General features: G+C 37.6%; 2 protein-coding genes and 1 pseudogene across 2 annotated transcripts; all 3 read left to right on the top strand.

The window, feature by feature from the left end:
• The first annotated feature begins 4,933 nt into the window (after positions 1-4,933).
• On the top strand, positions 4,934-8,460 carry LOC142441198 (olfactory receptor 14C36-like). Its single transcript, XM_075543249.1, has 2 exons — positions 4,934-5,841; positions 8,421-8,460. The coding sequence occupies exons 1-2, from the start codon at positions 4,934-4,936 to the stop codon at positions 8,458-8,460; spliced, it is 948 nt and encodes a 315-aa protein (XP_075399364.1).
• A 1,086-nt stretch (positions 8,461-9,546) lies between these two features.
• LOC142440382 (uncharacterized) lies at positions 9,547-13,570 on the top strand. Its single transcript, XM_075542834.1, has 2 exons — positions 9,547-9,558; positions 12,728-13,570. Exons 1-2 carry the CDS (start codon positions 9,547-9,549, stop codon positions 13,568-13,570), a joined length of 855 nt encoding a protein of 284 aa, XP_075398949.1.
• Positions 13,571-18,872: 5,302 nt separating this feature from the next.
• On the top strand, positions 18,873-19,837 carry LOC142440381 (olfactory receptor 14I1-like; annotated as a pseudogene).
• Positions 19,838-24,657: the final 4,820 nt, after the last annotated feature.

Raw genomic sequence — 24,657 nt, 5'->3', positions numbered from 1 at the left:
CAAGTGCTGACGTTGTCGAGGAATTTTTTCTTACTTGGATCCACAATCAATGCACATAGAAGCACAGTCAGAGCCAAAGTTGCTTTCCATTGCCTATAGCTGCTGCCCCAGACATCTCTCAAGTACTGAAAACAAGAGGATCTTTTGAGGACTAAGGTTCACCTGACCCAAGTCATGGTATTTTCCAGTGACTCATTTATATGTGAAAGTTGGACATTGAATTAAAAGATTGAAAAAGAGTCACATTAAATTGTGGTGCTGGAGAAAAATATTGAAAGTTCAAGTTCTGCTAAAGGGACAAACAGATGTGTATTTGATGAAGTAACATCAGAATGCTCCTTACAGACAAGGATGACAAGACTTAATTTACATGCTTTGGGTGTACTGTCAGGAGTCCAATGACTGGGGAAGGTATGGTGTTAGGTCAAGTAGAGGGACTGTGAACAAGAGGAAGTTTCTCCAGGAGGTGCACTGACCCCGTGGCTGCAACCAGAGACCACAGCATAAGAGCAATGGTGAGGGAGGTTGAGGACCAGGCAGTGCATTTTTCTCTTGTGTCTGAGGTCACTCTGGCCCAGAACCAACTTGAGGGCACCTCACAAGCACAACAATGTAATCAACTCATCAATGGGAACCTTGACTTTCCCTCCTGTGATCATGTACTTACAATCCACAAAAATTCACTCAATGAATAAAGGAGAGTTTATAACTGAGAGTTTTGTGTGCGTTTAAGTCATCATCCCAATCTTCATTTTTTCAAATGCTCAAATATATTACTATATAATACAAATACGTTGATGCATAACAGCTGAGATCACACTTAGGGCCCAGGTCACTGTCCATGTAGAGTCAATTATCTTCTCAAAATGACTCCTTGGGAAGCGACTATCTTTGAATGCCAAGGGATCTGCTCCCAGGGAGTTTCTGGTGCCATCAGCCTCCTCCTGTCCTTAGATATACCTGGAAACAGAGGTACTTGTGAGAGAACCGAATGCGTCCTGGAAGCACCTCAGTAATTGCGAGAAATATGCCTCCTCATCTCTGTCTTCACTTCAATCATTTCATCCTCACCAGAAATCTTAAATTGTCTATCTATCGTATAAAATAACATCTTGTGAGTATTTGTGCTTATTAATTTAATTTTTTTCTCTTCTTCCTCATTGTTACTATCTGAATAATGGATTTCATTTACTCTTTGTTCAGTTCACTGTTTCATACAGGAACAGTGTAAATGAGATTAAAATAGAAAACCTAGATAGGAAAAATACTCACATGCATGGACTAAATTTTTATTAAGTCTATTTTAAAACAAGACCAGTCATTATCTAGAATGAATAGTTGTTCTTAAAAACTCAAAGGGAGTAGGAAACAGCACTGTACCTTGTTGATGCTATAAAACTTGACCATGCCAAAATAATCTCTGTACAGCCTACATCTTCACTGCTTAGTATGGATAGTCCAAATTTATATTAAAATATTTACTCCAATACATTTTATTTTAATAAAACCATTTGAGATTGTTAATATTTAACAAATAATTTTTAAATGTTTTTCATTTACTAAATATGAAATTTTGTATTTTCTTTCAACAAAGTGACTGATTAGATGACATACATGCAAATTTTATGCACACTGTTTCTTTGACTTAAATTTTAATTCTACTAATTTCTGACATCATATTATTGGATATGTGAGCATTTGGTCATAATTATATTTACAGAGATCCGTCATGACTGATTCCAGATCATTAGCTGCATGTAATTATCCTGACAACATTGTGGAAATGTGAGGAAAGTATAAATGGATTAATGGATATGTAAGTAAAGGAAAAATTCATCCATGAACAAAATACATCGTACAATTTTGGGTCTTAAAAGAGTCTCTCATAAGTTGTCCTATCACAGTCAAAGAACAGTTTGATTTTATATTTTGAAGGGTGAGAGAATCATGTGATTCTCTAATCTCATATGAAAAATTTCCCATGCCTAATGTATTCAATCTCCCTGCAAATACGCAGCTGAAGAAATATTTTAAACTTTCCAGACTCCACTCATTACCCATTATCGGATAATTTATATTGTTGTGTTCATTTTATAAAAAATAATTACACTAGAAAAAGCAGAGTGCTCTGTTTTATATTTACTTTTGGTTTACTTATTAGAATTTAGTCAGTACAATCTATATTGTTCTCTGTAGCTGCAACAATGGGCAAAAGCTAGGATGTGAGGATGGCGCAGGACAAGGCAAAATTCATTCTGTAGTGCTTAGGGTACCTATGGATCACAGCCAGTCAAAGTGCACTTACCAAACAACTGTGGCTGTAGGTACACATTGGCTAGCGATCCAAATGGTCAGCAATTAGAAAGCATCAAGCACTCCATGGGAGAAAGGTCGGACTTTCTGCTCCCATGAAGAGTTAGAGTCTCAGAAACCCATAAAAGCAGTTCTACGGTGCCCTATAAGGTCGCTATGTGTGTGAATTGATGCCGTAGCCATGAATTTGAATGTGTGATTTGTTTTTGCTTTTACTTTATAGATATAAAGTAAAAAATAAATATTTAGTGCAAAAAGCCACACATGATCAACCATTTTGTCAGTCACTATTAATTCTTCTTGACTTTTCTTCAACATAGCAACATTTTGAATTCTGGATATATTTGAAATATTTTACAAATATAAACTTTATTATGTGTTGTTAAATTTTTATAGAAAATGGTAGTACGGTTTTCAAATATTTCTGTGACTGCATATTAAATATGTGAAAGTCAGGATACAAAATATATCTTTCCCCAAGGGTGATGAAATTCAACTCTATTAGAGAATCATATGAAATTCATGCTGGAAACCTAAAAATGAGTGGTGTTTATGAACGTTTTTCAGTATAAGGTCAAAATACTACAATATGTTGCAGCTTTATAATATGGCAGTTGAAATCTGTCATTGACATTAATGGAAGTCATTTTAAGCACTTCTTATTAATATCTCAATTGACAGGAAAAAATGGCATAAATGAGGTACTATGATTCAATAGTCATATTCAAGCAAATTCATGTTACAGCTAAATCAGCAGGATTTGTATATAAAACAACAAGAAGAGCAAAAGATATTTAGATTAATATTTAAAATGTTCTTATTTAAATTTAGGAGAAATATAAGTGTTCCATATAAAATACAGGGAACCTTGGTGGCACCGCGGGCTAGCACTGGGGTGCTAAGCACAGGTCAGCAGTTCAAAAGTCACACTTGTTCCCAAGGAAAAAGACAAGGCTTTCTGCTCCCTTAAAGTTCAGTGGCCTCCAAAACGCAAAAAAAGAAAAGCAGTTCTACTTTGACCTATAAAATCACTATAGGTCACTATAGTGTTTTAATAAAAAAAATGGAGGTGATTTTTGGCACACAAAATAGAGTATTCAATGCACTTCACCTTAGTCAACCTTGAATATAGTTGAACACATATTAGTTACCATAGATAACATTTAGGTTTTTCAGTTCAATGAAGCATTAAAATATGTAGTATTTGCAACTTATACACTAGGGTATATTAATTGGAGTGAAATATATGAATATCTGAATTGATCAAACAGTTAGAAAAGAAATACACGAAGCACACTTTCAGGTAAAGTAATTGATTTAGTAATATATTTAATTGATAAAATATTTAAGTAAGTATTTGAGGTGAAAACATGCTAAAACCTAAATACAACTACTTTTCAGTAAGGTCCCCAATGGAATGTAAGTAAGTAATCTTCTAAGTAAGTAATCAATAGGAAAAGAATACAATAATCTTCCAGCTCTGGGTCACTGAAATATAATAGTGGCCCTCAAAACAGGGTATTGTGGACCCTGTCATCCTCAGACAGCTGGAATGGATGAAAACAGATGAATAAGCCCCCAGGAAATTAACGTCCCGATGGGAAACAGGAGAGCTGTTACATCCTAACGTCCTGGTAGATAAAGAGCACCATGTAATAATCTGTCCTTTGAGCAGACAAAAGTAAGACTGGGTGCTCTTACACATACATCTTCATCGATTAATAGACTCATTTATTTTGTCTTTTCATAATACTGCTATTTCATATTAGCATGTGTATGTAATTTTCTAAGTTGCATAACTACAATGAGGATTACATTGTAGAATATGTGAATATTCCAAACTGCTTGATAGCTTAAATAAATAAAACCTGGTGTAAATATAATTCAATTGGCTTATTGTGGTATCTAGGTTAAACAATGTAAAAAGTACCATATATAATATAATAAAACATTTTACAAAAGAGAAGATTGAAAAAATAAGATGTCTAAATAACTTCTTAGCTGTTATTTGGAACAAGCATATATTGCCAATAGAAAAGGATTATCAGACAACATAATTCCTCAGAGGACTTTGCGATTAAAGCAGATTTTTTTTGTGTGGAAGATGGAGATACAAATGGAGATTAAAATAATATATTTTCTCAGTAGGAAGTAAATGAAATAAGGCTACTCATAAAAAATTGAGATATTCTGATAAAAATAAAGTATCTCTAGATGTGTTGTCTTTTGGACACCAACAGATTAAATATTAAATGGATTCAAATAATAATATAAATACATTGAAATTATCCATTCTGATCCAATCAATCTGCTGGATAGGCTTTTAATCTTTAATGCTCAATATTACATACGCATAAGTGATAGAAATGAAAATGAAACATGAGAACAGCTTACTTTGGTGCAATTCAGAAATAATTTGTACAAGTAGAAATACAAAATGAAGGTGGGTTAATATCATGGTAATTTATACTAAGAAATGCTAGATTTAGGAAAAATAATGGATAAATGGCGTCAAAGAATGAGTGTACTATCTTTCCTCTTTTGATTATTCTTTTTTGCTTTTATTTTTTAGGGAATTTTTTAAATGTGTCTCTCAAAATTTTAAAGAAATCATACTGCAATGCCCAACTCTACCATAGTGACTGAATTTCTACTCTCAGGATTTTCTGATGTGTGGGAGTTCAGAGTCTTGCACACAATGTTATTTTTACTAATGTACTTGGCAACTCTCACAGGAAATCTTCTCATTGTTACAGTAATCACTGTTGACCAAAGACTTCATACCCCCATGTATTTCTTTATCCTGAATCTGTCTGTCTGGGACATGTGTTACATTTCTGTGACTGTACCCAAGGCGTGTGTCATCTTCCTGCTAAACAACAGGGTGATTTCCGTGGTTGGATGTGCAGCTCAGATGTTCTTCGTCATTGTATGTGCTTATACAGAGTTGCTGCTGCTCACCATCATGGCCCGTGACCGCTATGTGGCCATCTGCCAGCCCCTCCACTACCATGTGATCATGACCCCTCGTGTCTGTGTCCATATGACGCTGGCCTCTGTGCTCTGTGGTCTGGTCTATGCAGGTGTGCACACTGGGAGCACGTTCTGTTTGTCCTTCTGTCATTCTAATGTGATTCGTCAGTTTTTCTGTGATATCCCTTCTCTGCTGAAGCTCTCCTGCTCTGACACCTTAACTAATGAAATTTCACTTTTTGTCTCTGCAACAATATCAGCTGGGGGCTGCTTTTGCTTCATCACTATGTCTTATATTCACATATTTTCGACTGTGCTCAAGTTTCCAACCAGAGGAGAGAGAAGAAAGGCCTTTTCCACCTGCATCCCGCACATCCTCATTGTCATAGTCTTCATCAGCTCTGCTGCTGCTGTGTATCTGAAGCCAACCTCCAACTCCCCTCTGATCCAGGACATGGTCATATCTGTGTTTTACTCTGTAGTTCCTCCCTTCCTGAATCCTGTCATCTACACTCTTAGGAACAAGCAGATAAAGGAGGCTATCTGGAAAGTTATGAGAACACTCACTTCATTCAGGAAAATTATTATTACATCAACACATTCCTAATTTGATTGTAAGAGCTGATAGTGGTTCAAAGTTAATGCTCTCCTCCCTTCCTAACTTTGGAGGACAAGGCTTAGATTGTAATTAACAATTCTTGAATTTATTACTAGGAATGAAATAATACCACCCACTTGATATTGTTTTTCCCTAAAATTAATAGACATTACAGTCCTCCACTGCTACAACCCTGTATATTTTCCTAAATATATATCTCCATATATTATCTTTTAAATATAGAGTTCAAAGGAGTATTTGTGGCTGAATATTTATCTGCTAGACTAATAACCAAAAGGTCTCTGTTCTAAACTTTCAATCAGTCCATGAAAAAAAAGAACTTGGCAATCTGATCTTACAAACACCACAGACTATGATTCCCTCTTTCGGGTTATTGAGAAAGTATTAACATGATGGCCATGATTATCTAGAGAATTTAATAACAGATAAGCTAAATTAGCTTTTCTTGACTTCATTATACCATAAGACATACAATCTATCAATGTGTTAAGGTTAACAGTTGCCATGGTGTCAGTTTTGACTCAGAACTCTTTTGACAATGTCAAACTGCCTGAGAATGTTTTCACATTTATAGAACTTTCCTGTCTGTAAACTTTATTGAAGCAGATGCTAGATTGTATGCTGTGTAGCTGCTGGATGGGTCCAAAATGCCAATATTGACTGTTTGTTCATTAGCAGTTTAAAGATTTAGTTATTAGAACCAAATGGCTACTAATCTCATGTTTAATGTAATAGTAACAGTGAGCAAATTAACATCTGAAGTTGCTCATAAGAGTTGACAAGGTAAGTTGCTGTTAGTAAGAGAAATTAATTTTGCCTTCCTGTCTTTTCCATATATTTCAAAAGCTAAATTTAAACTACAGACACTTTTATTAAAAGCATTATTTTAATTTTAGGTCAAAGGGTTTCTTAGTCATGTTATTGTTTGGTGCCATCAAGTCGGCTCCAACTCATAGTGACCCTGAGCACAACAGGATGCAAATCTACACAGTCTTGTGCCATTTTGGCAATAATTCCTAGGCTTGATCCATTGATGAAGCCACTGTGTCAATCCATTGCATTGAGCGTCTTCCTCCTTTTCATTGTCCTTCCACGTTACCAAGCATGATGATCTTCTCCAGGGACTGATCTCTCCTGACAATATGTCCGAATTATGTAAAATGAAATTTTGCCACCCTGCTTCTAAGGGGCACTCGGCCTTACTGCTTCAAATGCAGATTGATTTGTCTTTTATGATGTCAAGGGATGTAGAAGAAAAATCAATGCATTTGAAATGTGGTGCTAGAGAAGAATATTGAAAATAGCATGAATTGCTGAGAGAACAAGCAGATCTGTTCTAACTCATAGCAACTTTCTTTCTATCAGAAGGAAACACTGCCCAATTTTACACCGTCTTCATATTTATTACCATGCTTGCACCTAATGTCACATTCAGTGTGTCAGTCGTCTTTTTAGCGTCTTCCTCCTTGCATTTTCTTCTGACAATTGACATTATATTCAATTATCTTTGCCAACACCACAATTTAAATGCTCTCTTTTGTCTTCCTTATGTCTTGTTCAGATTGCATGTTCATACTGAATTGTAAAACAACTACTATGTAAATGATAGCATGTTAAACACTGGTATGTATAGAAAAAATATGGTTTAATATTATTTCTTAAAAGTCCATTAAACTTCCTCTGCAAAGAAAATAAAATTAAAATACATTTACCTCTTCATTTTGGTTAGTATTTGCTTCTTTAATTTATCTTTCTAATTATGATTCTGATGCATATTCTTGAAATGTTACAATGGTAAAATATTAAAATATATTTTATACATAGAGATTGCTCATGTTAAGGGGACTCATTATTCGTACAGTACCCCTTCAGGTTTGCTACTGATATTATATTCTGAATGGAAACAGTGTTTGCCACACTTAATCAAAAATGTTCAAATCATATGCATATTATATCTTGATTTTAAATTTGCAAGACTATTAATTTACTTTTTCAATGTAAAATAAATTATAATGGGACACTATGAAGAGAGTGGTTGGAAATATGTGAAATAGGCAGAAGACACAGGAATATATTGGTTGACATGACCACTCACACAGTTTCTGACATGGGAGGAGAAATGGAAAAGCAAACAAATGTGGTAGTTGCATAATTTTTTTTTCAATTTGAGGCTTAAGAGTGAAAGGGTGGAGTTTAGCCTGTCAATCCGGTTGCAGCTTGATGACTTCACTTGGAGGAATTAAAGTGATAAATAGCCCACTGGAGTTGGGACACAAGTTCTCCTGAGAGACATTCCTGTTAACAAGCCACAGTGCTGAGATTCTTCTACAAAGACGAGATACACTACATGTTCTGCACACTAGGCTAGGATCCTCCTGCATTCAGCATCATTGCATTTGCTTCATGAATCTGAAGAGGAATTCAGAGATTGGTATCCAACATATGGGCTAATATTGGACTTAAGGAATGGATCTGAACTGGGCTGGGATATTTGCTCAATATTCAATTGCTCTTATATACAAGTCTCTTTCCTATACACATATGAGTGTTCATGATTTCTTTCTCTAGTCTACCCAGACTAATATTTTATGGTACTTCGTGAGTGGGGTACTAGAGAAACAAATCATAAAGATGGAGAGTGATTGTTTGTTTGAATTAGTTTTCTTCTTTGTCTAGTAATAAATCAGACATGGGTATGTGGTTTAATGAGGTTGTTTTCTGGAAAGAACACGGGAAGCTAAAGTTTTGATGATTTTGTGTGGTTGTAGTCTTTGGTTATTCCTGTGTGAAATGGCTACTATCAATGTGATTGATGAATACTTGTAACATAGGGGACAAAAGCACCTCTTGAATTTCTCAGAGATTCTTAATGAAAATGGCTGACAGGAGATCAAATGGCGAATGGAAATCCTGGACCTGGATTGAGGCCATCAGAGGCCTAATCCCATATTTTGTATTAATTGAATAGTTTAGATAAGGATTAAGATAAACTAAATAATGATAAGATAAACTTGACTATTATAAGAATTGATTTTAGTTTCTGATTTTACTTTGTTTATATTGATTTCTTCTGCTCATTATTATTTATTTAAGGATGGGTGGAAATGATTATTGGGAAGTATGGAAATAGAGTGCTTGCAAACTCACTTGTGTTCAGCCATTAAAATCAGATTGCTAAATGCATTTAGGACATGCCTGAAAAGAAGGCTCTGAAAAGATAAGCCCCATCCAGTGTTTTGAAGTACTCAGGACATTTGCATTCCAAGAGCCTTGCCTGGGTGACTTTTGAAAGTTTGAGGGGGGAAAAAAAGGAATTCTTTATATTTCTGAATTTTGAACTATTGGTTTTTATTCAGCAGCTGGAGAAGCTCTGAAACCATGAAGAAAACTCCTCTCTAGGGCTGAATGTTAAAGGGAGTCTTTGGGCAGCCTGGAGTACTTGTTAAGTGACAACCTAGATTCACTTGATGAGTAGAATTGGGAGAAATGAAGCAATAAAGAGACAGGTTGAGTCTGGCCACTGAAACCCATGAACCTGATTTACAAAACTTAGATCAGAGGATGAAGTTCATGACCTAGCACAAGGGGACTCGGTTTGTTGAGAATTTGTGATGGGACCATGGTCTAAAATCAAGGTGACCATGAGCACCTTGGTGAGGTTAGGTGAGACAGGCAATATTGAGTGGATCAGAACCAGATGAAGAGAAGCTTGTTGAGCCTGTGAACTGGAGCACATTGCTGCAGATTTTATGGACAGCCTGTCTTGATTTGACCTTGCTTCTGCATGTGGACTCCTAAGATTCCAAGTGCAAAGACGATTCTTCACATCAAAGAATATGATTTTCCCCTCTGAGTTATGGGTTGATATAAGGGTTCAGTATAGAAATTGGATACCCAAAATTGAAACAATAAAGGCATGAATTGATTGGCTTATAAACGTCCATAGATGGAAGAATATATTCGTAGCGGTATAGGATTAAAGTGTGGTGTTAATAAACTACAATTGTTAGGCATAGAGTACATGTATTTTGTTCACTTATAGAATGTTATGTTTAAATGAAGGTGGAACATATTTAATTGTATGCATTTGAGTGTTATCCTGTGTGGTAGAGATGATTTTACTATTCTTTTTTTGAAAACTACATATCGCTAAAGAGTTGAGTAAAAGTGTCAAGTTGAAGAGAGGTGGTCTGCGGTAGTTACATCATCTGTTGTCAATTTGAGACTTAAGATTGAAGGGGTGGGATTTAACTTGTCCATCATGTAGCTTGATGACATCTTTTGGTGGGTTGAGGAGATAAATAAGTCACAGGAGGGAGGACACATGCTCACTGCCTGAAATGTATTCCTGTTGAGAAGACACATGGATCTTTGCTACAGCCCAGGAGCTGAAGGAGTCAAATGGAGACCCATGCCAGAACTGAGATGCTTCTACTGCTACTAGATCCACAGGATATCCCCCCACTGACCTGTGATCTTCCAACAATCGGTGTCATTGCATGTGTTTCGTGAGTCTGAAGAGGAATTTACATATTGGTATTGGACATGTGTGCTAATATCAGACATTGGACTTCATCTGGACTAGGCTTGGATCTTTTCTCAATATTAAATTGCTCTTGTATATAAGGATCTTTTCTATGCACATATGAATCTCCCTGGATTTTTTTTAATCTATCACCCAAGATGAAAACAAGGACAAAAACTATAGTGGGGGGTGCTGGGGCAAAAGAGATAATGGGGAGACCTTATGTTGGATTACCTCACCCGCAAGAAACACCTTTAGAACTGCATGCTCCTAGTTGCCCTGACTCCCTGAAGACTCTGCTTCTGGAGATTATATATCTTTTCCCACTGATAGTTTCTGAAGTAGAAGAGATGCTAAAGCCTCACACAATAATCACACCCCTAAATGTATACTTTTTGCCTTTCCTACTCACCCAAATTCTCAAATCTTGTTATGGGTTGAATATTTGATTCCCTTATGTTACTCCTCCCTCCTCCTGGGTTAAAGAGAGGTAGAGAGGGAGGGAGAGAGGGAGGGAAAGAGAAAGAGGGAGAGACAGAGAGAGACACAGAGAGAGACAGCAACTACCCAGAGGCACACCGGAAAAAAGAAAGGAAAAACTCAAAATAGAATACGCATAATTATTGACAAAAGTGCTATCAAATCCCAAGTAGACCAGGCAGGGATTAGAGAGAACAGATGGGGTAAGGGACTGGCAATTCACATCCTTTTCCATCCCTATCCTGCATCCTTGAGAGGTCAATACACCTCAAATGACAAGTATGTTGGTCCATGTCTGATAGGAAGATGGGGAAATAAGAGAAGAAACCATTAAAACCTAGTTAATCTGACCACCAATTTCATCTAGAGAGGGAAGTGCTTTACCTGATTTTAACATCTACTGTGCAGTCAAACTAGTCAAAAGAGTCTGGTACTGGAGTAATGACAGATACTCACACCAATGAGAAAGAAAAGAAAACCTAGAAATAAAAGTGTCAGAATACATAGACAACTGATCTTAAATTAGGGCCCCATAAGGATAAAGTGGAAAGTGAATGATCTCATTAAGAAATGGTGCTGAAACAATGGATATCCACCTGTACAAAAATAAAACAAGACCTTTACCTCACTCTATGCATGTAGCCAAACTCAAGGTGGATCACACATCTAGAAGTAGAACCCCCAAACTATCAGGATCACTAAAGAAGGAATCAGGACACCCTAAGAACCTTGAACCAGGGAAACCCTAGTCTAATTGCAATAGGGAAAGATACACAAACTGATGAAGTTGAATTCAACTGGGAGATACTAAGGATGAAACACCTGTGTGCATCAAAGGATTCACCAAGAGATTAACAAGAGAACCCACTGCCTGCGAAAGGATTTTCAGCAACGACACAACAGACAGAGGGCGTCTCCATCCTCACAATATTTCCTGTACCTGAGACCTTTGTTACAGCCGCTGTGTCAAAACATCACCTTGTGGATCTTCCACTATTCCACTGCCGTTCTCCTGTACCAAGCATGATCTCCTGCAGGAGCGACTGGACTCTAATGAAAACATATCCAAAGCATAGAAGTTGAAGCCACCCCTGCTTCTGACCATACTTCTTCCATGATAAGTTTATTTGTTCTTTTGAGATTCCATGGCACTGTCAGTATTCTTATCCAGCACCACAATTCAAATACATCAATTGTTCTTCCTTATTTAATGTCCAAGTTTCACAAGCCTCTGACGCATTGTAAAATACTGTGGCTTGAGTCGGTGCACCTTAGTCCTCAAAGTAACATCCTTGTTTTTCAACATTCTAAAAGGGCTTTCCACCCCTTGTCTGTCACTTCGTCATGCTTTGGCGGCTTGGGAGTTGAGGTGCTGTTGAAAGCTATGCCACCAGTATTTCAAATACCACCAGTTTAGCCCAAGTGAACAGGATCAGTGGATCTTCTATAATAAAAACCGAGAAAAATGAGGAAACAAAGCTGTAGATTGTTTGCTAAAACCTTATGAAGCCATGTTATATTTATAGAAAATACACTTTTTCAACAACAAAAAGGTGAATGTACACGTGAAATTCCCCCTATGGAACAGAATTATCAAATTGACTACATCTGTGGGAAAAGATCATGGGAAGCTCAGTAGCAAAAGCTAAAACAAGTCTAGGGAATGACCGTGGAAACAGCAACCAATTGTTCCCATGTAAACTCAGAATTAAGGTGAAGAACTTAAACACGTCTCAGAAACAAAAATATGACCTCCAGTCGATTCCTCCTGAATTTCTCGAACATTCAAGGATTAATTTGATGCGTTGAACACAAAGAACAGCAGACTTGATGAGCTAGCTAAGGGACGACATCAAGAATATACTTCATGTTTGGGCCCTTGCACTCAAGTCAGACGGCAGGCCATGCCTTTCAAATGCATGCAGCTCACTGACTTCATCCTCAAGTTCCCACACAGTGCCCGACAGAAGTATGTCCGACAAGCCTGGCAGAATGTGGATATCAATACAAAATGGGCAGCCACAAGATGGGCCAAAAAGATCGAAACCAGAGAAAAGAAAGCCAAGATGACAGATTTTGATCGTTTTAAAGTCATGAAGGCCAAGAAAATGAGGAACCGGCTCATAAAGTACAAAGTTAAGAAGCTTCAAAGGGCAGCTCTCCTGAAGGTTTCTCCCAAAAAAGCAAGTGCTGCGAAGGGAGCAGCTGCTGGGAAGTTTCCAGCTAAGAAGTGGGCTGCTGCCTCCGCTGCAGGCAAGAAGGCTCCCGCCCAGAAGGAGAAAGCTGTGGGTCAAAAAGAGAAGGCTCCAGCCCAGAAGGAGAAAGCTGCGGGTCAGAAGGGTGGGCCTCAGAAAGCTCAGAAAGCCCAGAAGGCTCCAGCCCAGAAAACACCCGCCCCCAAGGCAACTGGCAAGAAAGCAAAACACACTGTTATACAAAGTAATAAAGTTTCTATTGGCCAGGCTGAAAAAAAAAAAAAGAATATACTTCATGTAATAAACCAAAGATCATTAAAATGCCAGGAAAGAAAGAAAAGATCAACTTGGATTTCAGAAGAGATTCTGAAATTTTCTCATGATCAGAAAGTGGTCAAAGTAATGGAAGAAATGATCCAGTCACAAAATTCAGTAGAAAAGTTCAAAGGCAACACAAGAAGATAAAGCCAAATATTGTAATGAAATGTGCCCTGGACATGAATATGACAATGAAAAGGAAAATATGCTCAGAACATTTTAAACTAAAGGAGCTCAAAAAAGCATTCAATGCTGAAGCTGCAATGTGGGAAGATTTTATGGGAAAATATTTAAAAATGCACAAAGTATCAAAAGAAGAATCAAGGAAATACCCAATCACTGTACCAAAAACAACTGGTTGAATTCCACCATTGCAGGAGTTCACATATGGGGAAGAACCAATGGTGCTGAAGAATGAAATTCAATGTTCACTGAGTGCATTAGCCAAACACAAGTATTAAGGAATTGATGGAGTACCAATCAAAGCATTTCAGGAACCTGATGAAGCACGGGATACAGTCAGCTCCTCTATGCCCTGAAATTTCAAAGGCTGCTACTAGGCCAACTGCCTGGAAGAGACTCATATCTGTGCAATTTCCAAAGAATATTCATCTAAAAAGTTCACAAACTATACAAAAATATCACTGAGACCTTACACAGGTAAAATATTGTTATAGATTATCCAACCATGTTTGCAAGAGTATGTTGACAAGAAACTGCCAGAAGTTCAGGCCAGATTTAAAAGAGATCATGAAAAAAGGAATATTTTTGCTGATGTACAAAGGATCTTGGCTGAAAGCAAGGAATACCAGAAAGATGTCCAGTTGTGTTTTCTTGACTCTGTCAAGGTTTTCGAGTGTGGGAATCTTCACACACTATGGACAACCTTGAGCAAAAGAAGGACATCCAGTATATGTGTGCTCATGTAGAACTTGGACATGAATTAAGACGCAACTGTGTGAAAAGAACAAGGGAAACCTGCATGGTTTGAGATCAGGATAGGTGCACGTCAGGGATTTATCCTCTCACTATATTTTGTCAATCTGTATGCTGAGGAAATCTTCAGAGAAACTGGTTTCTATGAAGGAGAATGTAGCTTCAGGGCTTATTAACAACCTGTGTTATGCAGATGAAACAGCCTTACTTGCTGAAAGTGAGGACTTGAAGACTTGTTGATGAAGAGCAAGGATTGCAGCCATCAGCATGATTTGCTGTCAATGCAAAGAAGAACAAAAAAGAACCAAATCCTCAAAATTGGACCGACAGGCAACATCAGTGAAAGTGGCTTGATATTAACAACAATTTTGTCTTTCTTGGATCCACAATCAATGTTTCTGGAAGCATCAGTCATGAGATCAAAATACTCCTTCCACGGGGTAAGTTTCCTGCACAAGACCTCATTATGTATTGAAATACTGAAAGTACCAGAGACAGGTGAAATGACAAAGTGATCTGTCTTGGAAGAATTAGAGCCATAAGGCAAGGATGCAAACTTAGACTTACTCCTATAGTCTTTGAACATATTGTTCAGAGGAAGGAGTGCCTGGAGAAGGACATGATGCTAGGTAAAGTGGAGGGGCAGCAACACAGAGTAAGGTACTCAGTGAGACGGAGTAGCACAGTGGCTGCAGCAAGAGGCTCAGACATAGGAATTGTGAAGATGGAGAAGCCCAGAGGTCTGTTCTGTTGTGAATAGAAACTGTATGAGTCAGAGCAACTTGATGAGAGGAACAAAACAGTCTTGTTTGACAAATTTCCCCAATGCAATGTGTCTCTTGATCTCTTGACTGTTCACACAGAAATTGATTATAGATCCAAGTAAAACAAAATCCATGACAACCCTATCAAAGAGCAATAGCAAAAGAACATATTTAGAATATTTTGCATATAATGGTCAAGCACAAATGAAATATAATAAAGGAATGTTTTCCAAAATGGTGGACTATGTAACTTTGTGATGATAATGTATTGCTCTTTTCTTCTCTACAGGTCTAGTCATGCAAGGTCAAGAATCCCAACACCCAACCCTCTAAGGTTTTATGGAAATTGTAGCTTTGACCATTTGAGTGGTACAGCTGCTGATCACAGAACGTAACATTATGAAATCAGACATTGTGAGCGGCTACATTCTTCAGGAATTCTGACAAGGAACTTTTTCTCTAATGATTATTCCCAGGCTCACTAGTCCCAGTGTGGGAGAAAGTATTTGGGGAATGAATATTAGGTCTCATTTCAGAGGAATTCTCAATCTAGCAGAGTTTTCACATAAAAGCTAGAATATTACATGTTGATAATACTCAGATACACGTTGAAATATATTCATTGTGTACTAGTGCACCAATTGAGTTCATCAAGATGGGACTTCTGATAGTTAAGTTTCATTATAAAAATGGAATGCTAAAATTAGAAAGTCAACTTGATATGCATTTATCTGTTCCTTGGGTATCCTGTTTATTAATAAGAAAATTGTGCAGTACAGCAATGCATTGTATGACCATATGATTTGATGAAATTTTAAATTTAGTCCAATATTGTTGTGTGAAGAATGAGATTGCAAATCAGTTTTTGTTTTCTTTATCACTATTGGATTTTCTTCTTTAAATTCAAATCGCTGTCCTTAATGCACATTTTCTTTTGGAATTTGAGTTCAATTACCATCTACTACAGATTGTGGATCTCTCCAGCAGATATTTTTCCATTTATGTTGGAAAAGGTTCTGCATCCACATGAAGACAGCACCCCCTAGGATTTTCTATGGAAGGCATCCCATTCCCTGCTCTAGGGGGACAGTCTCTGTGAACACCCAGCAGAGAAGATTTTATCCGTGACATACCATGCATTCATTTCCTTCATCACTGGGCTTCTACCTTAAATGAAGCCATTTCTTCTAGTGCAACCTGACAGAAACAGAAATACAGTCTTTCCATCAATGTTACAGAAAATGAATGTGCACAATATTGGGAACAAAGAAGTCCTTTTTTCAAGGTACTAATACTATTGTACTTTTCATTCTTTTTATCCTACAAGAAAAATAAATTTTTGCAAATGATGTAGTTGATATCAACAATTTCAACCAGTGAATATCTTTTTGTTGAAAACATTGTCTTTCAACAAAGATGTTCTATTAAAGAGAATGGATTTTCCTCACAATGATTATGCGTTTTCACATCTATTGAAGGACACTCACACAAAATAATTTAGCAGACTTTGCTTACTAGAATATGGAAAAGGAATTAGCTCATGATCTGAGGTCACACATTAATGTGTTTGTTCTCAGTGATGATCTTGACTCGGCGAAATAAATGGTATCAGGGACTCCTTTGCAGACATCAGAAACACCTATTGGCGGCATCCAGAGGCACCACAATAAGAGGTTCTCTGTAGCTCTGACTACAGGGTGAGTGATCTAAAACTGCTGTGGAGCGTGGATTTACTCCCCAGAAGCCAGGTGCCTACTGTGACTTTGACCATGAGCAGTCTTTAAGACAACAGCAACACCATGCTGAAATGAGAATGTCATTATGTTTCTCTCTCCATCGATATATGTGTCCCATGCAGCAATTCAGCAACTGAGGTGTATTTATACAAGGTTCTGTTCACTTCAGCTGACTTTCATTCAAGTACGTGAAATCACCAACCAATTTTTATCCTGACTTAAAGAGAATTAATCCATTTGTTCCTTGAATGATGTGTGAATTTAAGTGGATACCATTGTAAGAAGAAGAGTTGTATTAAATATTGTATTTTATGTAATCTACATTTTTAAAAATTCATTAAAATATAAAGTTGTATTTACCATTTAATGATGTAAGTATACTTGTGAAGGGGAATTTTACCTTTGTTGTTGATATAAATATTAAACCTTTGTTAAAGGAATGATCAACTGGTAGTGCACTGCTCAATAAGACAATATTAGAGTTGTGTGTATATATGTATATACAGCATATATTTATATTATATATAGAAAAGAAAATTCACATATTTGCATATTTCTGAATATTTTATTATATATCCTCAACTATAAATTAATGATGGTAGGAAAATTGTATAGATTTAATAATAGCTAATATCTAAACTATGAACTTTAAATAATATTTAGCCTCTTTTAAACATGAAATCTGACTATTAGTATTAAAATATATCAGTATTATTTGATCATCATGTAAGCAATAGATGATGAGGAATCTGTCACTGGCATTGCATTGAATTTTGTGTTTTATGTGAGCAAGTTATTTGGGGACATAAGTCTGCTCTCTGATTGATGCTTTGAGATGCTTTTGCACTGTGTTAAGAATGACCTGACATCTCCCATTCTTTGGTTGTGTCATTGTAACCAAAGTAGGTACCTTCTGCTGTTTTGACTAATTTTACAATAATAAAAATAAAACCAACTCACTATTGGAGAGTTCATTCTGACTTATAACAACCTTATAGGACGGAGTGAAACTGCTTTTGTCATTTTGGGACTGTAAATCTTTTGGGAGTAGAACGTCTATTCTTTTTCTTGAAGAGTGGCTGGTGGTTTCTAACTGCTGGTCTTGTGATAAGCATCCCAATAAATACAAGTACCCCACTAGGGCTCCTATATATAATAAATGGTAGCAGCATTAATAAATAAAATGGTTTTTAAAATGCGATGAATCCCTTAATTTTTCTTAAAATGAATGTGGTATAAAGAGCCCTGTCTCATCAGAATCCATTGTTTGCTCCCCCAAAGCACTCACCCACCCATCACTCCCCCATTCTATTCCCTATAAACCATTGCCTCAGGAATTGTCTCTATGCATCCACTCCTTCTGTTCTAGCACGGTCTTTCCATCTTCGATGTACCCAGAACTGACAGATTGAACTATGCCACCTTTTACTCATCTGCCGAAAGTTATTCATTAGACACTGTCCATGTCATGACAGGCACTGGCAACTACTCAAATATAATCTACGTGAAAAACAATATGCCAACTCACAGACAACTCCAAAATTATGTCTGAATGTGAATGACAAGGGCCTAAGGGTCACGAACGATTATACCATTTACTGCAATTTAGACGTAGCCTGCTCCATTTCAGGTCCCAGTGATAGGACAGCTTTCTTCTGAGTGATTTTAGGGATATTCCAAGATTTCCAATATGGGTCCTTCCAGTGGCACTCATATATGTGCTATGTAATGGATACATACTACTAGTCAGAAGCTCTTTAAAATTACTGAAGTCCCAAAGGATTAAGCCATGGCCATTTAGAATCATATCACCTTGAAGAACCTATTAATTGTGATCCCATTTGTTCATCAGAACTGAAGATATTCATAGGACTACTTATTAAATTAAGGTGAAATTTATTCCAATATTTTATTATAAAAATTACATTTTATTTCAATGGATGTTTTCTCCTCCTCCTTCTTCTTCTCCTCCTCCTTTCTCTTCATCTTCTTTCTTCAGCAATTAGAAAGAACATGGATCTCACTGCCAAGTGGATGGCCTCACAAATTAAAGATTTCCTGCTCACAGGGTTTTCTGATGCTTGGAGCTGGAACTATTACATGTTGGACTTTTCCTGCTGATTTACCCGGCAGAAAGGATGGTGGATCTCTCATCATGATGGTAATTCGGTGTCTTCACACACCCATGTACTGCTTCTTGAAGAACCGTCATTTTTGGATTTTTCCTCTAACTCATTCACCATGTCTAAATCCATCCACAGCTCCCTGACACACAACAACTCTATCTCTTATCCTAGCTGTGTGGCTGAAATCTATTTTTTCTTTGCTTTTGCATCTGCTGAGTTAGCTTTTCTCAGTGTCATGTCCTCTGTGTGGCCCGTTGCCGTGCCCTACATTATAGCTAGGGTATGACTTCAGGAAATTCCTCCAGATCAACTATAGCTGGTTCATTTGTTTTTCCTATGCTACCGTTCACACTGGGAACATGTATTGGGAGCCCATTTCCAGACACAGCAGGATTCACCAGTTCCTTTGTGACATCCCTCATGTGCTGGCCCTGGTGTCCTGTGAGATGTTCCTTGTTGAGTCTGTGTCTCTGGCTCTCAGCTCATGCTTGGTCGTTGGATCCTCTGCTCTTATGATCATCTCATATTACCGGATCTTCTCAGCAGTATGCAGGATCCCTTCAGTAGAAAGTAGAGCAAAAGCCGGTTCCACTTGCTCCCCACAGCTGATTGTCACCGTGCTCTTTCTCACCACCGGGCTCTTCGCTGCCTTGGGACCAAGTCCCACAGCGTCCTCCATTCAAGATTTAGTGATTGCTGTGTCGTACTCAACTCCCCTTCTGGAATCCCATCACACACAGTCTGAGGAATGAAGAGAGGAGAGCTTCCCTGTGGAGACTCTTTAACAAAATGCATCCTTAGCAAAAGTATCAACTGGCTTTTACTTGGCAATGCTCCATATCAGAAGTTTAGTTTTTTCCTCAGCTATTGACTTTAGTCTTCAAACAGCTGTCAGAGAACCATCCTTTATACCTGTGTAAGTCCCATAACGCTTTTGTTGCTGTTTTTAAGCGAAGTCTTTATTCATTTCCAATTCAGAATCCTAAGTTAATTGCCTTTTTGTTAACCTATATACACAGATTTTATTCTCATTTTTTATTTATTAAAATGGGTTAGAACACATTAAGTAACAGAACAGTCAAAAACCAACCGCGGTTTATAATTTTTTTTCGGGTAAGACTACAGATAAATGATTTTGTGAATTGATGCTGAGATGATGGTTTGTCAAAGCATCATAATAGGTTTGTTGTTTTTTTTTTAAGTGGTTAGCTGTAGATTTCAATAGCCCAGATTGGAAGTTCTACCATGATGGTATTGTTCACATTGTGAGATTCTCTGTAGTGCATTCCTACCAGGAGTATCATGGATAATATTTACTGCAATCGCCTTGGAATTTCCTTCAATGTCCCCCTCCCCTCTACAGTTCTGAGATTGTAAAGCTGCAGAGTAAGCTCATAAAGTACTGTGCTACTTGCAAAGGCTGCTCTGTTAAAAGGTGAAGATGGTACAGTGTTGGTCTGCACACTGCACAGTTTTGTGAGGTTTTAGAAGTGTTTAATGTTCCATATACCAAACCATACCAAGAACTTGATTAATTTATCTACTAAGCATACTAACATCAATGTTAAAAAAGTATATAAAAACTGGCTACAATATAATATAATTTTCTTTGTATTGCTCCATTTCCTTCTCAGAGTTATGCTGACGTTCTTTACATGTTTCTTATTCTCCAAAATTATTTAAATAATTGTCTGTTCTTCATATGCTCAATAGGCCACTTTCATACACTTGGTTCTTCAGGCTAATATTAAACTTTTTAATTATACATATCATACTTTCATGACAGTATGTTTATTTCTTTTTCTAAATTTTTACTATGTAAATTCCAAATTTTGTACATCATATAATCTTTTTTTCTGGATTTCTGAGCGCATGAGTATTTGAAATAATACCTACAACTTTACTTCTAACACTTTTCCTCAGACACAATGATCTAATTCTCAGGGTTCCCAAAGAATATAGTTATTAATTGATGTTGCTACATAAATGTATTTGGATATTTTAAGTATTTGTTATGGATTATATTTACAGAAAAAATAACTTTAAAAATGGTATAGTTCTATGAGTTTTACAAAGTGCTAGCATGATTTACCCACTTTCATATTTAAATACACAACAGTGTAGTATCACTCCCCAAACATCTCTTGTACTATGCATTTGTTGCCAGTCTCTTCCTTGATTATAATCTCTAATCATCTTTGACATACCGATTATACAATATGTCATCTCTTGAAATTAACTCTTTCACTTAATCATACACATTTGACAAGAAAATCATAAATCTTGATGTGTATGTTTTGATATATGTTTCTTTTTTGTTTACTTAATTGTTTCTTTGAGATGAACTTTTCACTAAAGGCTACAGTTTATGTCAATTTTATTTTTGACTTTTTTTTTCAAGTCATTCAAAACACTATTTGATTTTGAAGGATAAGAAGTATCTGCAGGGATTATTCTTTTTTAAGAAACATTCTTATATATATTTACACAGACACTCTCAAGACAGAAAATCACCAGCAATATTCTATTAAACCCTTTATATATGTGGCTAATTTTGCTTATTTGATTTTTGGCCTAATACATCTTATAGATGAATTTTCCATGGTGATTCTCTATATACAGTGTGGTCACCTCATGAGATAGAGGTGGGGAGAGATCTGCTTTGTAAAAACAATACAGCTTTATTGATAATTTAAAGATGTATATGTGAAACTAAAAAATAGTCTACAAAAATCTATAACATACTGAAAAAATAAGAAAAATAGATTTTAAGCCTTCTAAATGGAAACATGATGACTTGCTTAAAACCCACTGATTGCAAAATTCACAAAGTACATTACCACAGAATTTTGGAATTTGCCAAAATATATAGTAGAGATTAAAATATATAGAGCGACTTTAAATTGTAGCAAAGTTATAGATTTTTCAAACGATTGAGCAAATAGTAGTCTCCTTTCAACTCTTTTGCCCATTAACAACTTCTTCAATTATTAAACACTTTCAATTAGTGTGGTATATTTATTGCAATTGAACAATTATTGACCAATTTTTATTAACTAAAAGCACTCTAAAATCCTGGTTCAATACTTGTTAAACCTGGATTTTTGAAAACGCGTAAGTCATGTATCCCACGTTACAATATCCACACCACAAGAGAGAACAGTCTCATTGCACTAGCACTTCCCTGCTCTGCCTATTCTCCCATTCTCTTCTCCTTCTCAGCCCCTGGGAAAGAGTTGATTTTTTCATTCATTCTACTGTTTTTCTTTTTACCAAATTGTCACATAGTCAGAGTCATGCAACACGTGGCCCTTCTTGCTGATTTCTCTCACTTAGCGATATGCAATTCCAGTTATTCTCCTTCGGATTGTGGATTCATACTCCTAGTATTACTAAAAACATTTAATTGCGTACATGTTCCTCATTTTGTTCATCTACTGTTCTTTTTTTTAACATTTTATTAGGGGCTCATACAACTCTTATCACAATCCATGCATATACATACATCAATTGTATAAAGCACATTTGTACATTCTTTACCCTAATCACTTTCTTTTTTTTCTTTTCTTTTTTTACATCTTATTAGGTGCTCATACAACTCTTATCACAAGCCACACATATACATACATCAATTGTATGAAGCACATCCTCACATTCTTTGCCCTAATCACTCTCAAAGCAGTTGCTTTCCACTTAAGCCCTCTGCATCAGGTCCTCTTTTTTTCCTCCCCCCCTCCCCGCTCCCTCCTCCCTCATGAGCCCTTGATAGTCCACACATTGCTATTTTGTCATATCTTGCCCTATCCAGAGTCTCCCTTCTCCCTCTTCTCTGCCATCCATCTCCCAGGGAGGAGGTCACATGTAGATCCTTGTAATCAGTTCCCTCTTTCCAACCCACTCACCCTCCACTCTCCCAGCCTCGCCCCTCACACCCCGGGTCCTGAAGGTATCATCCACCTTGGATTCCCTGTGCATCCAACTCCCATATGTACCAGTGTACAATCTCTGCCCTATCAAGCCCTGGAAGGTAAAATTTGGATCATGGTAGTTGGGGGGCAGAAGCATCCAGGATCTGGGGGAAAGCTGTGTCTTCATCGTTACTACATGGCACCCTGACTGACCCTTGTCCTCTCCTAAACCCCTCTGTGAGGGGATCTCCAGTGGCCAACACTTGGGCCTTGGGTCTCCACTCTGCACTTCCCCCTTCATTCAATATGGTATATATATATATATATTTGCATGATGCCTTATACCTGGTCCCTTTGGCACCTCTTGATCGCACTGGCTGGTGTGCTTCTTCCAACTGGGCTTTTTTGCTTCTGAGCTAGATGGCCGCTTGCTCACCTTTAAGCCTTTACAACAGACACTATCTCTTTTGATAGCCGGGCACCATCAGCTTTCTTTGCCACACTTGCTTATGCAACCGTTTGTCTTTGACGATCTGTCATGGAGGTGTGCAGCCAATGCTATAATTTTTTGTTCTTTGATGCCTGATAACTGATCCCTTTGGGACCACGCGATCACACAGGTTGGTGTGTTCTTCCATGTGGGCTTTCTTGCTTCTGAGCTAGATGCCCGCTTGTTTATCTTCAAGCCTTTAAGACCCCAGTCACTATCTCTTTTGATAGCCCGGCACCATCAGCTTTCTTCACCACATTTACTTGTTCACCTGCTTTGGCTTCAGCAGTTGTGTCGGGAGAGTGAGCATCATAGAGTCCAAATTTAATAAAAGTATTCATGCATTGAGGGAGTGTTTGAGTAGAGGCCCAAGGTCCTTCAACCACCTTAATACTAAACATATAAATGTAGACACTTAGATCTATTTCCCTATCCTCATATATATATTTGCATGTACATGTCTTTGTCTAGACATCCGTAAATGCCCTTGACTCTCAGCTCCTTCCTCCATCTCCCTTGACTTTCCTCCTGCCCCACTACCATGCTCCGTCCCCACCTGGGCTCAGCTATACCTCTTCTCTACGCAACCTTACCCTTGATCATTCCCCACCAGGCCTGCCACTCCCCCCTCACTACCATTTTGGATCCCATGTTGTTCCCTTGTCCCTGTGTTTGTTAACACCACTTCCTTCCCCACCTCCCCTTCCCCCACCCAAGTCCCCCCGGAACTGTCAGTCCCGTTGTTTGTCCTCCAGATAGTTCATCCAGCCTGTCGTATTCAGACAGACCTGTGGAGATACTAACATGCACGAAAACAAGACAGAGGAAAACAAAGCAACAGTATACAACCAGACAACAAAACAACAACAACAAACCACTGACAAAGAACAAAACAAACACTTCACAAAAGAAAGGCTTGTAGTTCATTCAAGGATCATTTGCTGGCCCTTAGCAGCGTTTTCCAGTCCAGTCTGTTTGGCACCATGCCCTGTCCCCAAAGTCCAGTTTCAGCATTCCCTGGGGACCTTGCCACTCCATTCCCTTGCTGCTCCTCTGTACTACCCCAGTGCTTTGCCTCGGTGTGGTGGGATCAGGTCAGGTGCCATTCCCACACTGTGTCTCCGGTGCTGTCCCCTGTATCACCCTTAGTCACTGAGGGGCATCATTTCTCATAGTGGGGTCAGCCATGTTGTTCTCACTGTGGACTGGTTGCTCTACTCAGGAACATCATCCTCATGGCCTGGTGGGCCAGGCTGTGTTTCACTCTCTCCTCC

The sequence above is a fragment of the Tenrec ecaudatus genome, chromosome 2 (genome assembly GCF_050624435.1).
Source record: "Tenrec ecaudatus isolate mTenEca1 chromosome 2, mTenEca1.hap1, whole genome shotgun sequence".
In the NCBI taxonomy this organism is placed as follows: Eukaryota; Metazoa; Chordata; class Mammalia; order Afrosoricida; family Tenrecidae; genus Tenrec; species Tenrec ecaudatus.
This window is presented reverse-complemented; position numbering and strand designations above follow the sequence as displayed.